A 17230-nucleotide genomic window follows, 5' to 3' on the forward strand; every position below is an offset into this window, starting at 1 on the left:
ATTCACACTAGACCTCATACAGGATTAAAACTAATTTGTTATATGTTTATCTGAAGCTTTGCCAACTGATTGAAGTCAGACTACTACTATTGTGAGCCCTTTAGGAATTCACCAACAAAAATCTGTTGGTTATTTTCACCATCTGAGCCACTCCCAGTAGAAGCATTGCTGAAGGTAAAGGTTTTTTCCTGACTCTTGATTTCAAGTATTTCTAACCTATCAGGTAAGTGATACTTGCCTGGTGTGTAAGGCTTTTTCAAGTGTGAAAAACAATGGTAATGATTGGAGGGGAGGTTAGGAGTAGGTAACATTGCAAGTACAATTACAGTATTCAAGATGAGATAATGATTTTACGTCATTTTATGATCCATTATCTAGATTGGCAAAAATAATTTCAACTACTGTTCCCTTGCCCTTTATTCATACCTGCTTTGAAAGCTGAATACTCATCGGTTTAAACTTTATATGTTTTCAACCTTACATGTTTAATAATACACCCCTTATTTCACAAGCCTCACCTTTTAACTTTGGAAAGGAAGCTGGAATTCTCATTAGGTGCATATGATGTTTCTCACAGATTTTAATTGAAGACACTTATTCTAATCTCTTGCCAAGCTGGCAGAGTATTCTGCCTGGGAAAAAAGGTCCTACTGCTGCATTAATGAGGTGCTGTTTATTTTGATGTCGTGCTAATCTACAGTGTCATGCTCTGCTTTGGAAACATTTTCAAAGTTACTATAGTAATATTTCAGATGAACTTGGTGTTTCAGCACCAGGTCACTTTAGTCTTCCAGTTCAGCCCCTAAACCTTCAGTACACTTTACCAGCTTCATTTATGTTCTGTGTTGTTACCAATTTTTTTAGTAACTATGGAGTTTCACCTACTTAAAATAATCAGTTTTAAAAGCAGTTTTACATTGTAATTTTTAAGAAATCTGTCTGAAAGTTTTCTTGGCAAATTTAATTTGAAATTTGGTAAATGTGGCATTCTATGTCTTATCTCTATTCTAGAAATAATATTGCATAGTCTTCTAAAGACTTTTTCAAAGTCTTTTGAAATGGATTATGTCTTTTCACATTATTTGGCAAAATACATTGCTATTTACTTATATTAACTGTATCTGTCTTGAGATAGTTCTCTTCCCAAGATGAGGGAAATATAGATGTGTTAATGCTTGGGGTTTGGGGAAATAAGGTTGATAAAGCAGCATTAGAGAGAGCTTGTTTTCTTTTCTTAGCTTATTTTGTGGTGGGGATAATTTTTTTCTAAATGATCATACTTAAAATACAAACTTGGGAATGTCTACCCTAAGGTTTTAGACGTTGCCTTAACAGTGTTATATCAATGACTCTTAAATTTCCATATATAAAAGTCTATGGGGAGAAAGATCATTAATGCTTTTAATAATTTAGAACTTTCTTTTAACATCAGAAAGCTCTCTGTAGCACTGTCTTTGTTAATTTCAGTCTTTGCAGTATGATACCTTTTCTTTCCATACACCTGTACTTCCTTATATTGCCTGTAGACAAGGTTTTGCCCTTCTTTTATCTTTGATACCCTTCGTTTCAGTTCAGCTCTAAAAACTTCAGTGGCTTATTTTGTTTTTCTGTTTGGAATAGTTTGCTCAGAGTTAGGCAGAAGGGCAGTAAAATAGGTAGAGGATACGGTGGGGTTTCCTCTTTATTTTTGTCTGAAGACAGAGGAGAGAAGATCTGTTGATTCACAGACTTAGATGTAATGACCACAAAGACTAAATGACTTTAGTACAGGTACCAGAATATTTGAGTGTGGCTTTCCAAAGTGTTAATATATGCTTCCGTGGCAGGCCAGTGATAATGTGGTCCATCCAGAATATTCAATAGCAGCAATCAATAATTTCTTTTTCTTAAATGTCAGCTTTTATTTCTGCAGTTCTCAACACATGAATAAGCAAAAGTCAAATTAAAAACACATAGGAGCAGCAACTGAATATTTTTTTTGTTTTCTGTGAACTGGTCTTTTAATTTACATATAACTAATAAAAAAAACAACCACCCACAATATAAGAACTATAACTTTGAATTTGTAGTATAAAAATGCAAGTTTTTGACTAAAAGTAGCTATGTAATTTCTCTTTGCATACTAAAGGAATAGTGTATACTCCCATTGTTGTGAGATGACATTTCAAATCTAAAGGCCTAAATAATAGCTGAAAACTTTAGGATAATGATGGGAGTCAATAGCAAATCTCTGCTGACCTGGGGGAATAAAGTAAAGGTAACAATATGCAATGGGAATACAGTGAACTGTTGAAATACAGCTCATTTGCTTAGTGGTCTTAGTTTAGGATTGGTGATTTAAATCATAGCACACTACCATATCAAAACTTCAGTCATTTTAAGTGCTTTATGGGAATTCTAAATGGATGTCAAAATTACTTTTTAAATTATTCTATCACTGTAGGAAGAAACAGAGAAGTTGCTGGAGGACTTGCATGTTTACCATGAAAATTATGTTTCAATTCTGAGATGTCTTCATGTTTTCACATCTTCTCTTCCAAAGTATCCTTTGGGCAAGCAGGTGATGTACTGTTATATGTGGGTCTTGTTGAGTTGTTGTTGTTGTTGCGGTTTTGGTTAAGTATGACATCTAAATAAATATTTATTCTTTATTTACTAATGTGCTATTTTGCCTTCTGCTTCTTAAAATGGAGGGAGATGCTGCCTTGCTATGGGTGGAGGATGAGAGTATGTGGTTTCTTTACTGGCATGGATGATCCCCTTGTCAGTCAACAGGAAGGAGTTTCCAGGAGGATGCAGGTGCACAGATCAGCAAAAGAATCCACGCATTGACTTTCCCACATCTGAGATTATCTGTATGCATTGCAGACAATGTACACTCTTCTGCCACCTATTAGATCACTAGTCAAATTCAGATGAAGAGACTGAGTTTTTAGCAACCTTCTGTACAGAAAAAAGCAATAGTAGGAGGAACAGTGATCATTTGTCTTCATAGTCCTATTGCTCTGATGTCATTTAATTCATCTTCTCATGCTAAGCGATTTCCTCCAGTAGAAGAGCAATTATACATTCTGTGCATGTGCACTTGTCTCTCAGTTCTCAATGTATTCCATACTGTTACTAGAATCTGTCACTGACTACAAAAGCAGCATGAACTGTCCCACTGTTTGAGAATTGAAGGATGTTTTAGCTGGAGCATTTCATTGGAATTCCTTTCTGTTCACTGCAGTTTATCTTCACCCGAATGTTAGTTGTTTGGAACCTGGTGCAGAGCTGCAGTCTCCAGCAGAAGCTTAGTTCTAGAAGATACTAAGTGTTCTCATTCCTTTTGCAATCATTCTGCATCTTTGGAAAACTGGCTCTAAAGGAATTGCATATTGGTTTGAACAGCTTGTTGTAAGATTTCCACATTACTTTGTAAGACACTTTATCCTTTCTTCACCTTCTGCATAACAGATCAGGGAGTTGCACTGTGCTTGTTTGGAAAACCAAGTGTGGGAGACAAACGAGTATGAGTCATCTCTTCAACTAGCAAGGTGATTTTTTTTTTTTCCCATTTTGTTTTAATACCACTGTACACATGGAAAATATCAGTCATCAGTTATTCTGGAACTTAAAGCTGAGGTTATTACCTGTTCACAGCTAGTTTTAGGGTTGTTTTCAAGTGTAATTGGCTGCTGTTTTCAGTTTGTTTTCCTACTGATTTCTGTGAAATTCAGCTAGGTTCCAATATCCCATATTCCCTGAGAAATTTTGCTGAAACCACTGAGCAAATTCACACTGTTGTGTGAATGAGAATGAATTGGGTTTTGTACTTTAAAGTATGATTGTGGTAGATACTATTGATCAAATTATTAGTCTTAGTTGTCTTGAATTTTTAATGTCTTGTGAAAATTAGAATCTGTTCCAAATGAATACTAGCTGAGGCCTTTCTTTTTTATTTTATTGATTACCTCCTGTGGCTTATTTGCCTTCACAGTTTTTTCAGGGACTGAGTTAATTTTTTGTGCTACTGTGAGCACAGGACTTTAGGAGAGCCTGTACTTGTGTTGTCTGTCAGTGTTTAAAATGCCAAAGTCATCAAAGCCAGTTTTCTTGATAGAAAACCTTTGAGCTGCAGTGTTGCAGCTGCAGACTTTTAAATGTGCTTTAAACAGACGCGGGGCAGTGTGTGTCTCCTGATGGTTGCACTCATTCATCCTGCTTTGTCGCACAAGGAGCCGGTGTGACCCCGTAACCATAACTGCCTCTTCCAGACCTCCTGATCTGCTCAGGTTTGATGTGTCTGACAGTAAAACTGCACAGAAAAACACTATCTGTGCTGGGTGGAGGGTAGCTTTCTGGGCTGATACACACACAAGGAAACACACCTGTCAAACTGTATCTTCGCCATACTGAGTGAAACTTAAGCATAGCCACTTTTCTGTGTTCTTTACCCTCATTTCCTTTTAAGGATTACATGCTTGAGTTGTCATTTCTGCAGTCTTTCCTTTGTGTTCCTTCTCTGACTCTCCTGAATCTTGACAGCACTCGGTCTCCTCTCAGCTCTTGCCCACAAATGTGTCATTCTGCTTTCCACTACTGTCTGTCTGTAATCTCTTAATAACTGTTGGCCATTTTTCCCTCTCCTTTATTTTCTCCTGTGTTTAATTTGCTTTCATCCTATCTGAATTCATCTGTCTCTTTTCCTGTCTCAAAGTTGATGCTGCCATCAGATTCTGGCTTTCTCCCCTTTTATTCTTATCTGTTCATCTCCCTCCTGTTGTTCTTCTGGTCCTGGCTCCCACTGTGGGAGCCTCTGATAGAAATACAGTGATCATGGTCGCTGCTTTCATAGATGATGACTCTATGATTCTTTTTTTTTCTATCCAGAATTTTTTTTCATTTTCCTAACAAAACTTGTCCAACACAATCAAGTACTTGAAATTCTAGCTGTGATTATAGTTTCTTCAGCTTTTAACTTCTGTTTGCCTTTTTACAAATAATTCCCCTTGTCTCTGCTTTTTCTATATAGAATCTCGCTGTTATCTTTTAAAAGAAAATTATAAAATTGGTCTTTCTCCTCTTATTCACAATATTTTTTTTCCCCTTTTGCTCAGGTTTAAAAGTTGCTCACTCTTCCTCAATATGTCTGCCTTACTAGGAATCACATCACCTGTTGATATCCTTATGTTCATTCTTCCCCGTCCTTTACTCCTTTTCAGTGTTTTTCTGGAATCCATCTATTTCCTTCCTTTTATTTAGAAAGTGAAAAATAGAGAAGCTTTAGATCAGCTTGTTTCTCGTTTTCTAACAAAGTATCTCTTTTGCCTTTCATGAATTATGTTTGGATGTAAGGTTTTAAGTTGCTGAAGTGTCTTTTGTGATTGGCTTCTCTACTTCAGCCTTTCCCTGGACAGGCTTTTATCCCTTCTGCTAGAAGTGCTCTTCCCAAGGATGGTGTTTCAGGTAGTCTAACTTGAGCAATCTAGACAGTAGTTACTCTACCTGAGTTTTCCAGAGTCTAAAAGATACACCATGGGGCGACAGAGATAATGTGTGAGCTTTAGTTCATTTTGCATTGATTCCATCAGAAGAGAGATATCAAGAATATTGGAGAGTGTCTCACTTGATAGGTCATGTGAAGCTAACTGGCTGGGACATCTCATCAACCTTTTGGGTGGCAAAACTTCAAGGACTGTCTGCCCTATTGTCTTCTGTCTAGATATTATACTCTGGTTTTTGTCTGCTAATTATGGATGGCTTTTCATCACATGCTGCTTTTCACAGTCCTGCCCTTCTGTGACCAGTTGTTTTGGTGCTGATCAACCTGGTATCACTTCTTCAGGTGATTCCCTACTTGAGCTTTCAGAAGGAGGTTCTGTGGACTTCATTGTAGCTTCCTTTCTTCTCCTTCATAACTTGTCTGAATAATCAGTGATAGATTTATTTACTGCCTTTTGGTAATCTGAGATCTTCTTTCCTGCTTTAAGCCTGACTCCTCACCAAGTTAAAATCTTAACCCCACTGATACCTGGCATACCTGGCAGTAATCTTAAACCTAAAAGGGTGCACAGAATCCTTTACTTTTTTAATATGTGATAACTGTCTTGCCTTTTCTTTGGGCCCTATAATCCCATTGTTGTTGTAAGTAAGTTTTTCTAGAACTTGCAGTCTCCCTTTGAATAATACTGTGAAAATAAATTTGTTTCCCTTTCACAGATCTCCAGATTTGCTTTATCTTCTTTCCATATTGGATGTTTAACTGCAGTGTTTTGTCTGGCTTGGAACAAGGCTATCTTGTTTACCCATTATATTATACAAGACACTTTCAAAATGTTTTGTGTGGTCAAGGTCACCCTTTCTGTTGTTAGCTCTTGGCACATTTCTATGCAAAACAAGTGCATCTGAAGGCAATACCTGTAATTTTGCAAAAATCTAAAGCCCTGAAGCAGATAAACTGAAGTTTTAAATTTTAACCTTTAAAAGCATTTAGTATCAATTGCCAGTTAGAAACTAGAGCTCAAATTGCATTTGTCCCTCCAGATAGCCACAGAGCTTCCCCAGCCTCTTCTGAATTCTTCTGTAAATTTCTTAGTCAGTTTTTAGGTAGCTGATATGGAAAACCCACTGCTTGAGACACTGACCACCAGCATTGCTTTGATATCTTTTAAATTAAGATTTTGAGACTGGGCAGTGCTCAGTGACATCTGGGAAAGGCCCTAATAACTAAATAGTAAGTGAATGCTGAGCTGGAGGTTGGGCTAGATGATTTCCAGAGATCCCTTCCAGCTTGAATAGTTCTGGGATTCTAGTGATGGTTAGATTTACAGCAATTATATACAGAAAAAACATAGAGATTTCATTTGAGAGTCATTCATTCTGAGTCATGTTCTTAGATTAGTTTTGTAGATGAGTTTACACAGTGATTCTTATTTTTTTTTTTTATTTAATTTCATTTATTGGTTTTGGGAATGAGTTCTGAACCATACCATGATTGTGTTTTGGATGTTGGGTTTGGTTGGTTTGGTTTTTTTTGTTTTGGTGTCTTACAGTTTCAAAAATTGCAACTCCCATATCCAACAAGTGTTTTTAGATAATCAGGAAAAACTATTGTTCTGAAGAAAATGTAAAGGTTTATCATCATCACCAAACCTAATTGGTTTGTTTCTTTCTGTTAGTGACAGCAGGGAGAGAAATTGACCTTGCTGTAAGATTGAGTGCTTGAAATCTTGGAGATTGTTTCTTTTAAAAGGAGTTTTTCAATTATTTTGAAAAATTTTTTTCAACTAAGTACTTGGAAAGCTGTTTCATCATTTTGCATTTCAACTTCAGCCAACAATTGTGTCTTTTAGGATGTTGAATAAGACTGATTTGGTAACCATGCTCCAACAATGTGTGGAAATTTTGGTGTCATCTTCTGGAAAGGAGTTTGATAAGACAGTAAAACACTTGAAGGAGTTCTTGACCCAGTTTCAGAATCTAGAAGGTGGGTGTGTACCATCATGTATTCCATTACAAATTATATAAAAGCTGTTTTGTAATCTGACCAATGAGTAATCTGATCATTTTCCCTGAGATAGCCTGTTATCGTATTAAACCATCATATTTGCAGGATTTTTTTTTAAATACATGCACAGATTTAGGAAATGTTCATATTCTCTACTGGTATGTGGTTCATGTTTTTTTGTAACAAGGAAGAGTGATATAAGATAAGAAATTGGACAGATCAGCATACATTATCCCCTGAATCTCTCATACATGTATTTTGAGCATTTTAGCAGATGTTCCAGTTGTTAAAAACAAACTGTTTTTAAACATAAATAGCAGCAGAGTTTCCTATGACGTGGTATTTAACCCAGATGTATGTAAGGTTCCGTCCCCTGCACCTTCAGAGCTAGGACCCCGATTGATTGGATTTGATTGTCCGTGGTAGAGGACACCTTTCAAAGTTTAGCAAGGCAAATGAGGAGCAGCGTTCTGTCTTTTAGAAGCAGGTTAACTGAAACTGCTGCATACTCTCTGAAATAGGAGTGTGATGTATTCCAGCATTCTTCTGGAATAGGAATGTCGTTGTGTGCCCTGAATTATGGAGCACTCCCCAAAGATTGGCTTTTGAAGATTAATTGGTTATCATCTGGTCTGTTTTATGCATATTAATTAAGCTCATTATCAGTGTGGTTGCCACACAGCATTTGGATAAGTAGGCAACAATCCCCAAATGCAGTCAATATTAATTAAAATAGTCACATTACACTGTAGGGTTAACTGAGGGTTGTCCAAAAGAATCAAAAGGCTCTTGTCTGTATCATGTATTTTTTAACAGTTGTAGTAAAAGCAGACCTGTGGTAGACAAAATAGGTCATCATTTTGAAAAAGCTGTGTATCTATCACTGCTGGTAAGAGCACTGAGGAATCTGAAATATGATGGAAAACTAAAGGTTTGTCTCGTTTGGAAAAAAAGAATTAAAGCAAAAGGCTTTTAAGTAGTTGGATTCTTACCTAGAGGAAATAAATAAGGAAAAACAACTCTGAGGATTCAGAACTTGTGGAACTATAAAGCAAAAAAGACAGTATTTATTTTCACTTAGGATTTGAAGATGATTTTAGAATAGACAAGGTCTGCTGAATCCATGAATGATCTTAGTTTGTTTTCAAAGTGGATTTAAGCTCCAAAGGAAAAGTGAGATGGAGAAGTTTAAATTTACTCTAGGTGAATAGATTGCTGAGTTTAGATAACTTCTTATTTTATATTTATGTAATGGTATTGAGCTTCAGTGAGGATTCTCAGACATCTGCTAAAAATGTCATGTACCCAAATTGCCCACAGAGCTTTTAGAGTGAAAGGATAGTCTAAAAGTGCATTGTCCTGACTGCCTGATGAACTGAAAAACATAAAATCGTGAGGCTTGAGCAAACAAAGTATCTTCACATTCAATCTAGTTTGAGCTGAAGGATTTGGAAAATAAAAAAATGTATTGGTGTACTAGTGGAGAGGAAGTTTTCTGATTTGAAGTCTTCAACACTCAAGACAAATGTCCACAGGACCCTTTAAGATACCAAATTATTCTCTGCAGGTTACCAAAAAGCTTTTAAGTATCATGATTGTCACTGCTGATAGAGCTTTAGCTGTGATGTGTGGGTGGAATCTCTATCTGCCATCTTAAGTAAGGCAAGAAATTTAGATTCCTTTTGTTCTGATTATCGCTCACCCTAGCACTGATTGTGCTTTGGGAGGTTTTGCTTCTTTGTTTTTACCTAAAAATGACTAATTGGTGACATTGATCAACAAACTACATTTCCATGAAGATGAAATTTTTGTGTAAATTAAGGTGAGAATAAAACTGGGCAATGAAGGACCTTAGTACACTTCTGTTTGCTACTCTGGTTGCAGTGTTTGGGTTAGGTAGGGAGAACTCATTTCTTACTCATTATTTTTCTGCACATGAGAAGGGAAAAAAATGCAGCATGTGGCTTTTTGAATATTCCAAAAGCATCAGTGGTACCTAGTCATAATCTGTCCAATTGACAAATGTTGAGAGTATGACCTAGGATGGCCTAAACAGAATTAAAGTGATGGCTTAAAGCAAGGCTTGTGCTGGGCCTTTGCTCAGGGCTGAATTGTTACTTAATCACTGTTGGCTAAGCAGACTCCTTTTTTAACAATACTTTACAAGATGCAAGACCCAAAAGCTGCCTGTGATTTGGTCTGTGTGAAGAAGGAACTACTGAGTACTTTGAAGATTGCTTGGTTTAGGAGGTTTATGTTGGAAAAGTCTACCCCACATTTCAAACATTAGTTTTTTTCTAGCTTCGGAAGCTTCCCAAGAGCAAGATGTGTCTGTATCGTCACAAAAGGAGCTCCAGAAGAAGACAGACCTTTATCACCTTCAAAAGGTTAGGCCTGCCTAGGCTTTGCTGACTGTTTCTTTAAATTAACGTTGTAAAATGTTCATGGTTAATTCTTCCCAGCTTGCTGGAGCTCTGAGTAAAGGGTTGTGTGTGTCTCATCTTAAAAATGAATGAATAAGTACCAGCTATGTATTTCAGGCCTTCCTGACACATAGAAAATTATAGAAAATATCTATCATAAACCAGGATTTTAAAATGCAAATTAGATGTTTTCTTTTTATTTAACTTGTAATTTAGACATTCTGCCTAACACATATTTCTTTGAATTTCTCAAACTCCTACGGGTTTGAGAACTGAATACATTGGCCTAAATAAAAATAACTGCATGATTACATTTCAAACATCATCAGTGAGAACATGCCAGCAAAAATTAATTATACATGTTAAACATACAGATTGTGCTCTCCAGAGAATAACTGCCTCCCATGTAGTCTTATGCACCACTTTTTTTTTTTAAAGACTTTGTTGGAGTTGAAGGAATCAAGGAGGTCTAAGAAACTGACAAAGTTTGAAATGCTTCGTTTTGAAGTTGTTGACTATATAGACAGACTTGTAAGGTGAGCCTTCCCCTTCTATATTCCTGCATTAGTTTGCACCATAAGTTGCAAATGAAATTTGACTAACACGTTCATCTTGTCAAAATTGTGTCTCGGTCCTTGTGGCACATTTCCCCCCCCCCCCTTCCTGTTCTTTCTTTGAGGGCTCTAAAAATAATAACTGAAAAAACAAAACCAAACAAACCACACCTTTTTTCCAGTAGATCAGTTGAAATAATTAGGATACGAATTGACCAACCTACTTTGGCTACTGAGACAGCGTTGAGGGAGGAGTGGGTATAAGTAGCAAAATAAAGTCGAGAGTCTTCAGCCTAATCTTTGCTGATCTGTTCTACTTACGAAACTGTACAGATGTCAAGTGTGATATCCTGTCCATTTTGGGAACTGTTTTGGTGAGCAAGCCATAGCAGATGCAGTTTTGGAGGCAGCTCTGCAGTGGAAGATGTGAAAGGCTTGTTGTGATGGGGGAAGAGATGAAGGCACTTGTTAATTATAGAGGGTGGGGGGGAAGCAGAGAAGCTAACAGAAGTATGACTGCCAAGCAAAAAGCTTCAGATAGGAAGACAAAGATGAGCAGAGAGACTCATGGTGAGGCCTTGAGATGGATAGCAAGATCTGTGGAGTTCTTGACTGGGTTAGCACTGTAGCTGCTGCCCTTATTTTTGAATTTGTCAGTGTCCCAGCTAAAGTTCTATGCTAACTCCATTAGATGTGTAGAGTTAATAATAACAGGCTTCCCTGCTTAAAAGTTTGTTTCAGTGCTGTTCATCTTGTTTTTCAGAGATTTTTCAGAGATTTTTCAGTACTGGATGGGAAACATGCATTTTTGTAGTGTGACTGCAGCAGACTTGTGTTGTTTCCCTTAAGCTGAAGCTTGTCTTCCCCCACTCCCCCCATACCTCATGCTTTTCCAGAAAATACCTTGTTCCTGCAGGCGACAGGACCCTGCATGAGATTGTGTATTTCAATGCAGCCACTGTTCTCCGAGGGCACTTGAATGCTGCCCCCAGGACTGCACTGCACACGGCTTTAAATAACCCACACTGGTACCTGAAGGTAAGAGACAAGTGGGCTGTTTGGGTGCTGGAGTAGTTGTGGAAGGCTGTGTGAGGATGGTGTGCAAGGCTGAGTTTTGCTGTTTCATGAAGCTTGGCACATATTCAGCTGTTTTGCAGAGAATTAGCAAGTGCTGATAAGCAACTGGGGACTTTGTTCAAAGAGCTGGGGAATCTGCCTGGTGAAGGTAATTCTGGAAAGAGTTCTGTAGGAGGAATCCGTTGTTCAGAGGGTGTTCTAGTCATGATATTTTCTCCTGTAGATGTAGCAGAAAAGTTATTTTGTCCTCTGCTGTAATTAGGATGACTGTCCACAGGGAAAAATACAGAGTCTGTTACTCTTTCCAGAGACTTTCTTAATGGGGCTGGTGCTAAGTCCTCACTATGTAGATCAGCTGTAAGGTAAAGGCTGTTCAGGTGGAGTCATAACATTAAAATAGCATAAATACAGCTTAACCCTGCCCTTTTCTAGGAGGGAAAAGCAGACTGTTCTCCACTTCTTTCATAAGTCAAACTGAAAGGATGACCAACAGAAAGAAATAGACTAAGATTTGTAAAAGTAATGTACATACATTTCTTTTTGTCCTTAACTACAGAAGTTACTTGAAGTTCTTCTTATGTCCTAACATTCTTCTTAAAAAACAGATCATAATTTTGAAGAAAGTATTGGTTGTAGCTGTAACTAAGTAATGCACTACTTGAGTCAAAGCCAACACTTATCAGGAAGCATAAAGGCTGATAAAGACCTGCCTTTGAAATCTACAACCTGATTTGTATTGGGTTTGTTGGCACTCTCCTCGGTTTGAATGAGGGTTATCAGTTTTGCTGTGTGCAGGAGTTATTACTAAAAGCATTTACAAAACTTATTTGTGAGAACAGTACTTAGCAAGTGACCATTAAAGAAACCTAATATGAACCTCAGTAATATATATTTTTAGAAAACCTGTAAATATATAGACTAGGACAGCCAAGAAAATTTAACTACTGATGTCTTTAATAAGTATTCTGTTCTCTTTGATGAGTTGACAAGATTTAAAGCCCTCTGTCATCCTGTACTTTGTACTTGGAAATGCTTTAACATATTTCCAATGTTTTCTGAGAAGATTGTGAGGTTTTGGCATAGCTTCTAACAGTAGCAGTATTGGCTGGGTACCTTGCTTAGCATTTTAATCCATGTGAGTCAAATATTTTCTGTCTATGACTTCTGCATGGTTTGTGTTTTTCTGCACTGTGACCAGAGCAAAGTTCTCCAGAACTGTTCCTTCCAGAAGGCCAGGACAGAAAAGTGCTTCAGTAGAGTACCAGTGAATGATTAATATGTGATGCACTGCTTACAGGAGTTCAGTTCAGTTATTTATTTAGCAAAACATGAACCAAGGGTCAGATTTATCCGGGGGGCAGAAGAGAAGCCCAAAAAACTGCACCAAGCCCAGCATAATTCTGGTTTCGCTGATCCCTTCAAAATTTAACAAGCTGAAACTTGGGATATCAGCTCCCATATCAGGGAAAGAGGATTTGATCCTTGGGGTAACAGCATTGATTCCAGAGCAAGGGATAGTGTGTCCTCTGTCTAGCTTTGGGGCAGGGTCAGGCAAGAGCAATTCCTCATCAGCTGTGTTCTGGGTTGCCCCCACATCTGTTCTCTTCTTTTGGGAGCAGCAGCTCTGTGCTGTACAGGTGGTTTCACAACTGGCTGCTCATTGTAGGGCAGCTTCCTGCTTGTCAGCCTGGTTATTTCCTTTGGAACCACACATGTGCTGCAGCCTCAAAGCCGAGGTTTCCCCACTGACAGCTGCAGCTCCCTCCGGCTGCTCTGCAGAGGCTTGGCCCAGTTACCTCAAGGGAGGCTCGGATCTTTCAAGTGCTGCTACAGATGAACTGGTTCTAGGAGTGTGCTGTTGCTCTGGAATTTGCATCCTCTCTTGGTTGTGATAACTGTCCTGACCTTAAAATTAGAAAATCAATGCAAAGGGTTGGCACATGTGTGAGGAGCAGAAAACCACAGAGCTGGGTGCTGTAGGAGAGGGGAAAAGAAAAGGGAGTAGTGTTGTCCTTCTGGACAGTGGTGAGCCACTAGATCTAGATCAGCCAAAAGTGTAACCTCATGTGTGCCAGGTACTAACACAGGAGTATTTGAAACAATTATGGTACACTTCTGAGTTATTGGAGTGTACCATAATACTCCTGAGTTCCTGATAAACTAATACCAGCATTGTAACATCGTGAGGGGTTAGCCACATTTCTCGGAATTACTTGGAAACCATCAGTAACGAAACTGACAGATATTGAAATAAGGTCTACAGCCTTTATGTTCCTTGTAGAGGAGAGTAAATAAACTTGAAAATTGCTAGGTGTTCTGGAAATTGTGAAATGTCTCGTAAGTGCGAGTGCCCAAACTGAAGTCAAGTCTCAAAAATTGCAGGAATTGAGATCTGTGGGTAAACCAGAGATTCTTGAGCAAAGTTATATTCTTTGCCTAGCCTTTTTTCCTGTCTTGAAAAGCATTTTTCTTTTGAAGGTGTCTGTCATTGCTTTATAACTTCCCAAAAGTTGCTTGTATATTTTACTAGCATATGAAAGCATTTTAGAACAAACTTCTGTGAGCTGAAAGAAATAATCAGTGGTTGTTTTCATGTTAAGACAGCTGACTTCTTAAAGTGAAAATGAAATGAAATGCTGTAAATTTCTGCAGCTGTACAGAGACTTTTGCCTCTGGCTCAAGTAGCTTTTCAACTTCCCAATAAATGGTTCAGTGCTGATGACCTGAATCCAAGAGGCTGGAAAGCTGACCAGAAAAGGGCTTGGGGGTCCTGGTCAAGAGCAGCTGCATATGAGCCAGCAGTGCCCAGGTGGCCAAGAAGGCCAATGGCACCTGGCCTGTATCAGCAATGGTGTGGCCAGCAGGACCAGGACGGTGGCCATCCCCCTGTACTCTGCACTGGTGAGGCCACACGTTGGGTGCCTGTCCTGTTCTGGGCCCCTCACTTAAAAAAGGACATTGAGGTGCTGGAGCATGTCCAGAGAAGGACAACAAAGCTGGTGAAGGGTCTTATGAGGAGCAGCTGAGGGAGCTGGGTTTGTTTAGCTTGGAAGGAAAAAGGCTCAGGAGGGACCTTATCACTCTCTACAGCTGCCTGAAAGGAGGTTGTAGCCAGGTGGGGTTGGCTGCTTCTCCCAGGGAATCCACAACAGGACAAGAAAATGGTCTCAAGTTGAATCAAAGGAGGTTTAGGTTGGATATTTGGAAAAACTACTTCTTGGAAAGAAGCAGCACTGGAACAGGCTGCCCAGGGAAGTTGTGGACTCACCATCCATGGAGAGTATTAAGAGACACGTAGGTGTGGCAGTAAAGAACACAGTTTAATGGTGGCCTTGGCAGTACTGGGTTAATAATTTGACTCACATGATCTTTAAGGGCTTTTCCCACCTTAATGATTCTATGAATTTCCTGAAATTTAGAATACTTAGTGAGAAATTAGACTTTTGCCTTTACAGATCCTGAGTTTCAAGCCAGAGATAAATGATTGTTACTCAAAGACAAAACTCTGAGATGAGAGAAGCAATTATTTTTAGTACATACAACATATCTTTATTAAGTCTTCCTGTTCCTTTCAAGGGGGCTGTGGGAAGAGGATACTTTCCTATTTTCTACGTGACAAATCATGACTAGTTTCTTCTCCCGACTCCATAAAACTGAATATTTCTCTCTCATATGTAAATAGAACTAGCAAAAAAAATCGCATGAAAGCATAATCAGATAATTGCTCATTACAGTAGATACTGCAGAAATGTTACAGAAGAAACACCAGAAGTAAAGTAGCTGTTGGGGGGTTTTGGTTGTTTTTTTTAACAGTATGCATCTTATTTTACTATTTGTTTCTCATTTTTGTTTTGTTTATTTTGTACCATCAGCTTGCCATTAAACACACAAACAGTAAATATTTGCTTAAAATACCTACTATCTGAATTACCTGAAATAATATTTTCTCTAGCCCTTAGAATTGCTCAAGATTAGACACTGATCAAAGTTACTGCCTTCAATTTTTTTTCATCAGAATGAAGCTTTGAAATGTGATGGAGGAGGTATTTCTAATAAAGCCCCTGACATATGCATAGTGTATAAGCTTCATTTGGAATGTGGCAGATTGATTAATCTCGTTGATTGGTTAGAGGTATGTGATGATGCAAACAGTGCCTTTACCTGCTTTCAGTATTCTCATTTATCTTTTTGCTGCATGTCTGCTTTTCTTTAGTGCCCATTTTGACAGTTTAAGTCATTGCATACCTTGGTCCACAAGAACCCACAGTAACTCCAATAAGTCTTGCTCTGTTGTGAATCATTTATTTCTACCTCTGCTACTCTGTGATGAAACTACTTTGCTTCTGCTTCTATTTTATGTTTGGCACAGATCAGACTTTGTGCTTAACAAAATTCCCTTTCATATTTTTGTCTTTGTTTTTAAGTATTCTGTGACACTTTTATGGAAACAGGCAAGTGGGGCTCTTGGAGAGAATGCTTGTGCAAGGGAAAAGCCTGGGTCCTTCTAGTTTGATAACCTGTCTCATACTGTAGCCAAAAGCAGAGAGAGCATATGATACATACTCTCATATACATTAATATGATAAAGTCTCCCTGGCCAACAATCATATTTTAGTTCTAAGGTTTCCTAAATTTAAGTGGTTCTTCTGTGTTTTGTAAACCTACCTGGATGTCATTACCAATATATTTTGGCAACCACAGCATCCTCTGCAAGAAACTCTGTAGCTTAACTACCTGCGGTTTAGAGGATAATCCTTTTATTTGTTCCAAGTGTTCCGTTTGCTGCTGCCTTGCTTGTGTATTGTATATTCCTATGCAGACGCTTGCTGTCCCTCAGTTTTATAGATTTCTTCCCAGCCAATTTACCTCTTTCATTTCCCCAGTACATTTTAGCAGTCTCACTTTCAGAATATTTTTTCAGTTCTGTAGTTTTGCTGAGAATAGGTCAGCACCCAGAACTGTTTGAGATTTAAAATGCAGGCACACGAGTTCACAGAGTGATGTCTTGCATTCTGTATTCCTGCCATGGTAATGTGTAACCTCTTTGATTGCTGCTGAACTGACACTCTCCTAGAGTTCTTCTTCCAAGATCTTATTCACCCTGAGTGATAGCCTTCAGCTCAGAACTCACTATTTTATATGCAGATCTGTGTCTGTCAACGGAATAAATCTGTGCTGCTTTTCCCTTCCTAGGCTTTCTCAACTGTGGTGACGGCAGCTGAGGAACCAAATGGAGATGCAGCTTCCTCAGACCAGGTGGATGATATTATCCAGTATCCTTTCTCATTTTTCTCAAGTTTGACATGGAAAAGCTTACAGGATTTTTGAACCAGGGGTTTTAAAATACAATTTCATGTGGACTGATTAACTAATTTCAGAAAAATTACTTCAAACAGCCTTAGTATACTGAAAACGTTGAAGAAATAGATCAGTTGAAATAGGCTGGGAGTATATCGACAAAGCAGCTTTTGTCTGCAGGAGTTGTTTGGGTCTGAAACAGAACCAAAAGTCCATAAAACAAGTTGAAACTGTTTGGTTAAATCATCAGAGTTGGTATAGCTGCTGGATAGGGGTGGAGCATTACTGGGGAACAGATGGGAGGAGGGCTGTGACCTAGAGAGCAGATGGAGAAATGGAAGCAGTAACTCATTGTGTTCCAGTACCTTAGAGCTGAGAACTTACTTTCT

At 38.4% G+C, this 17230-nt stretch overlaps 1 protein-coding gene across 2 annotated transcripts in view; it reads left to right on the plus strand.

The window, feature by feature from the left end:
* The window catches only part of ORC3 (origin recognition complex subunit 3), a 34678-nt gene that overhangs the window by 16180 nt on the left and 1268 nt on the right, over positions 1-17230 (plus strand). The window contains exons 12-19 of one of the 2 annotated variants that reach the window (XM_023922277.2): positions 2444-2560; positions 3457-3536; positions 7335-7468; positions 9791-9876; positions 10351-10448; positions 11363-11504; positions 15559-15675; positions 16737-16816. In XM_023922277.2, coding sequence (XP_023778045.2) covers positions 2444-2560; positions 3457-3536; positions 7335-7468; positions 9791-9876; positions 10351-10448; positions 11363-11504; positions 15559-15675; positions 16737-16816 — 854 coding nt within the window. The remainder of the gene's footprint in view (positions 1-2443; positions 2561-3456; positions 3537-7334; positions 7469-9790; positions 9877-10350; positions 10449-11362; positions 11505-15558; positions 15676-16736; positions 16817-17230) is intronic. The other variant, XM_086876487.1, reaches the window with a different exon arrangement.

This window comes from Cyanistes caeruleus, chromosome 2, assembly GCF_971803275.1.
Source record: "Cyanistes caeruleus chromosome 2, bCyaCae1.hap1.1, whole genome shotgun sequence".
NCBI classification, from domain to species: Eukaryota; Metazoa; Chordata; class Aves; order Passeriformes; family Paridae; genus Cyanistes; species Cyanistes caeruleus.